Source organism: Dipodomys ordii, unplaced genomic scaffold (assembly GCF_000151885.1).
Source record: "Dipodomys ordii isolate 6190 unplaced genomic scaffold, Dord_2.0 Scaffold72, whole genome shotgun sequence".
NCBI lineage: Eukaryota > Metazoa > Chordata > Mammalia > Rodentia > Heteromyidae > Dipodomys > Dipodomys ordii.
This window is the reverse complement of record NW_012267288.1, coordinates 29,431-33,439: the sequence shown is the minus strand read 5'-3', so window position 1 is coordinate 33,439 and position 4,009 is coordinate 29,431. Positions and strand designations below refer to the sequence as shown.

The following is a 4,009-nucleotide window of genomic DNA, read 5'->3' as shown; positions in this document are numbered from 1 at the left end:
TCTTCTGCAAAGAACATCTATTGCCATTAAAAACTGTAAAAGTGACATGGATTTTGACATCATTTCCAATAGCTTAAGAGATGAGAAAAATAACCAGAAGAAAGCACATCTAACTATACTCAATGAGCCTTTATAAAAGAAGAACGCAAAAAATATTTTAGTAGTTAATTGCTCCAAGTTAGATTCTTGCTACTGTACTGCAGAGAAGTAAGCTAAAGACTGCCAAAGGAGGCCTTAGCCATTACCAGCAACTAGCTATTAAAAGGAAGAGAATGGAGGGATGGTAGATGACCAAAGCAAAGAGGAGGGCCCTGTAGTAAGCCTGCCTCTTTCACATGTCTTACTCCAGGGCTCTTCATACTTTAATCTGCATGGGAATGCCCTCGGGATTGTTTCCCTGCATATTCTGATTTAGTAGGTCTAGAGTGGGACATGAGATTCCTTTTTCCCAAGAGCTCCCTGGTGATGCTAATGCTGCACTACTCAAGGACCACACTGAGAGGTTCAAAGCCTTACACAAGTAATTATCACCTGTGGGGACGACGGAGGACACCTAGTGGAGCAACTGGAATAGGTGGGGAGATGGCAAACAGACAACTCACACACAAGGAGGAATGGATGCTGAGGGGGATTTAATGCAGAGGATAATAAACTTTTATAGCAAAAGTCTCCATAAGAAAGGGCAAAAGGTTACACAATCTTGCTGCAGGGCTTCGTTCTTGGGTGGTCACCAGCTGGTCGCCTGAAAGGGCAAAAGGTTACACAATCTTGCTGCAGGGCTTCATTCTTGGGTGGTCACCAGCTGTTCGCCTGTTAGGCACTTGTTTCCGGCTTATCTCTAAGAAATATAATGGGTTTCGATGTTTGTCACTAACTAACCATTACCTTATTTCTATAGAGGCCTTAACTGTCCCATAAGATCTTTCCAGTTCCTTCTTTAATAGTAAGGTTATGGTGGCCTAGATTTAGCAAGTCTCTTAGTAAATGAAAGAGAGTAACAGGAAGTTCTTTCTCCTAGGTAGTTATCTCCGCAATTGCCATACATTCTTTCTGTTCTAGTTGCACCTACAGCTTCTTGCAAATCTCTTACAAACAATTCCTTCTGCTGAAGTGACTTCATGAAACCCCCAATACTTTTATATTTACTTATGACTTGTCTACTAGCCTCCATAAGAGGGGCTGTCAGGGTAGCACTTAACTCTGGTGAGTTAGTCATATTTTTAAGACACTCATCAGATATTGGAGTCGTCAACACTCTTAAGAAAGAGTTTTGAATAAGGGAACGTTGAGCATGAGTAAGTACAAAGAGCAGTAGAAACAGTAAAAGCTTAATAGGCACTCTTATACAGTGAAGAAAAGAAAAGCAGAAACACATCTTTCCCAGGGGTTTGCCAGCCTTTCCAGGAGTAGGCCTCTTTGAAGCCCTATTCTCTGAGGTAGACTTCGGTGAAGTCCCAATACTCAGAGATAGGGCTCTGAAGCCCCATTCTCAGGTCTGAAAGCTGGTTTCCCATGCTAAGCAGACTCCACTGGAGTAGGCGTGGCACAAGTTAGATTCTTGCTACTGCACTGCAGAGAAGTAAGCTAAAGACTGCCAAAGGAGGCCTTAGCCATTACCAGCAACTAGCTATTAAAAGGAAGAGAATGGAGAGATGGTACATGACCAAAGCAAAGAGGAGGGCCCTGTAGTAAGCCTGCCTCTCTCACATGTCTTACTCCAGGGCTCTTCATACTTTAATCTGCATGGGAATGCCCTCGGGATTGTTTCCCTGCATATTCTGATTTAGTAGGTCTAGTGATGCTAATGCTGCACTACTCAAGGACCACACTGAGAGGTTCAAAGCCTTACACAAGGAATTATCACCATACCAATGGTCCTATAGAAAGACATTTCTAATCCTCTTTACACTACTGTCTCACTGGACTCTCAACAGATGCTAGATGGATAGTTGAGAAGAAGAGTGGAGAAAAGTACAATATTTAGAACTCATTAGCTTGCCTGTAGCTATTAAATAATAATTATGTGTCCGATACTATTTTGGATAACACAGAAGAAGGGAAATTAAGATAATGAGGGTGCCCTCTGGATGGTTACCATCTAATGGAGACAAAGTAGAAAAGAATAGTTAGGTCCTTCTCAGGGTAGGGGTGGAGCAAAAGCACTTCCCCTGACTTGGCTGAGGCAAAGTAGTCTCTTCCACCCAAATGTTAATATTTTTCCTACAGTCCTGAGCATATCTCCACTGAGAAGGATTTATTTTATATTTAAACAATCCTTTTTGCTTTCTTTCCTCTTCAGATAAAGAATCAAGATGAAATAGTCTTCCCTAGCCCAACTGCAAATGCTCTCCTACTGAAAGAGCTGGAGTCACAGAATGAGTGGCAGAAGAACATGATAATTCACCTCATCCTGAGCAGCCTTGAGACTTTCCTGCAGTTCAGTTTAAGAGCTCTTCGGATACTGTAATGCACAGCAGCTAATATTATGGGTGTGTACAGGCATTCCTTTCCATGGTCAGGACAGAACCATCCCTGTCCACTGGGGATCTACCTTATGTTGTTCTCTACGAAGAACTGACAGTATGAACATTAGGACACTATTTTAATTATTTTTAATTTATTGATAATTTAAATATGAATTAATTTATGTATGATTGCTATTTATAATTTTTATAAAGTGCCATTTAAATCTTATATGTCATAGTTTTGAAATGATAATATAAGTGCCTAGGCAGTTTGAATCTGTTTCAGAACCAGATCATTTTTTGAATGTATAAGCTTACCTCAATAAATTGATAATTTATGCACATTTAAAAAGAATGTTTGTGTTGTATTTTTATAATATTTACACTGTATTTATACAAAAGGTCACTTTATTTTTTAAAAAAAATTAGCAATTCAGCCTTTATTGTGTGAAGCTAAATATAATAAGACAAACTAGTTACAGAATGATCCAAACAAGAATGAGCAAAAATCCTTTCTTGGGTTTAAAGTCTTACTGACAAAAGAATATTATCATATAATATCATGACAAGATAAATCTATAGGTGAAAATGGAACTAAGTAACTTGAGGGGATAGGTGGAGTTAAGATAGATGGGAAGAGAAAGATGGACGGGGTAATACTACAAAATGCAATCAAGTTGCATTGTATTCATAAAGTAACAGTCAAATTGACGCTCACTGTACAACTATCTGAAGATAATTTAAAATATAAAAAACAGCATAAACACCTAGAGAAAGATATAATGAAGGACCTACTTGCATTCTAAGTGCATTGCATCTATCACATCAAATCAGCCAGTTTTATCTAGGTACAGGAGAGTAAGTTATCCACGTAAACAATAAGAAATGAGCACCGAATTGAACTCCAAGTCTATCAGACTGCAGGACTTCTACTCTTTTTTTTTTTTTTTTTGCACCAGTCCAGGGGCCTTGATGCTGTCTCTGAGCTTCCTTGTTCAAGGCTAGCACTCTACCACTTGAGCCAAAGCTCTACTTCTGGCTTTAGTTTCACAGATTTTCCTGCCCAGGCTGGCTTTGAACTGAGATCCTCAGATTGCAGCCTCCTGAGTAGCTAAGATTATAGGCATGAGCCTCCAGTACCCATCTTCCTACTCTTAACCTTATGTACTACCACCCAGGAAATCAAAAGATACAGGTGAAAAATCTCCAAAACACTGTAACAGAGGAAGTAAACTTAATGGTACAATCAAAGCCTTTGAGGTCATCCAACTACTTAATTAAGATATGGCAATGTTCAAGCTTCCAAATAATAACTAGGAGTTCTACCTCCATCCTCTGGGTTTCTCAAACACTACATACCTCTTCCTGAGTGTCTACCATGGATATTTCTTCCCAGATAGCAACTCTAGTGTACCCATCTTTGTATTCCAAAATCTCAGGTCAGAACTTAAACAAAACACACCCTAATAAATGTTAGTTAAGTGAAGGGGCACACTTAAATAACCACTAATATAAAACATTTCAGTTCTTGGAGACGTAGAGTA

The 4,009-nt window shown here is 39.2% G+C and overlaps 1 protein-coding gene across 1 annotated transcript in view; it reads left to right on the top strand.

The window, feature by feature from the left end:
• The window catches only part of Il6 (interleukin 6), a 55,826-nt gene extending 53,066 nt beyond the window's left edge, over positions 1 to 2,760 (top strand). Inside the window, exon 5 of the mRNA XM_013024001.1 lies at positions 2,300 to 2,760. Within this exon, the coding sequence (XP_012879455.1) occupies positions 2,300 to 2,467 (168 nt within the window). The 3' untranslated portion in view covers positions 2,468 to 2,760. The remainder of the gene's footprint in view (positions 1 to 2,299) is intronic.
• The last annotated feature ends 1,249 nt before the right edge of the window (positions 2,761 to 4,009 follow it).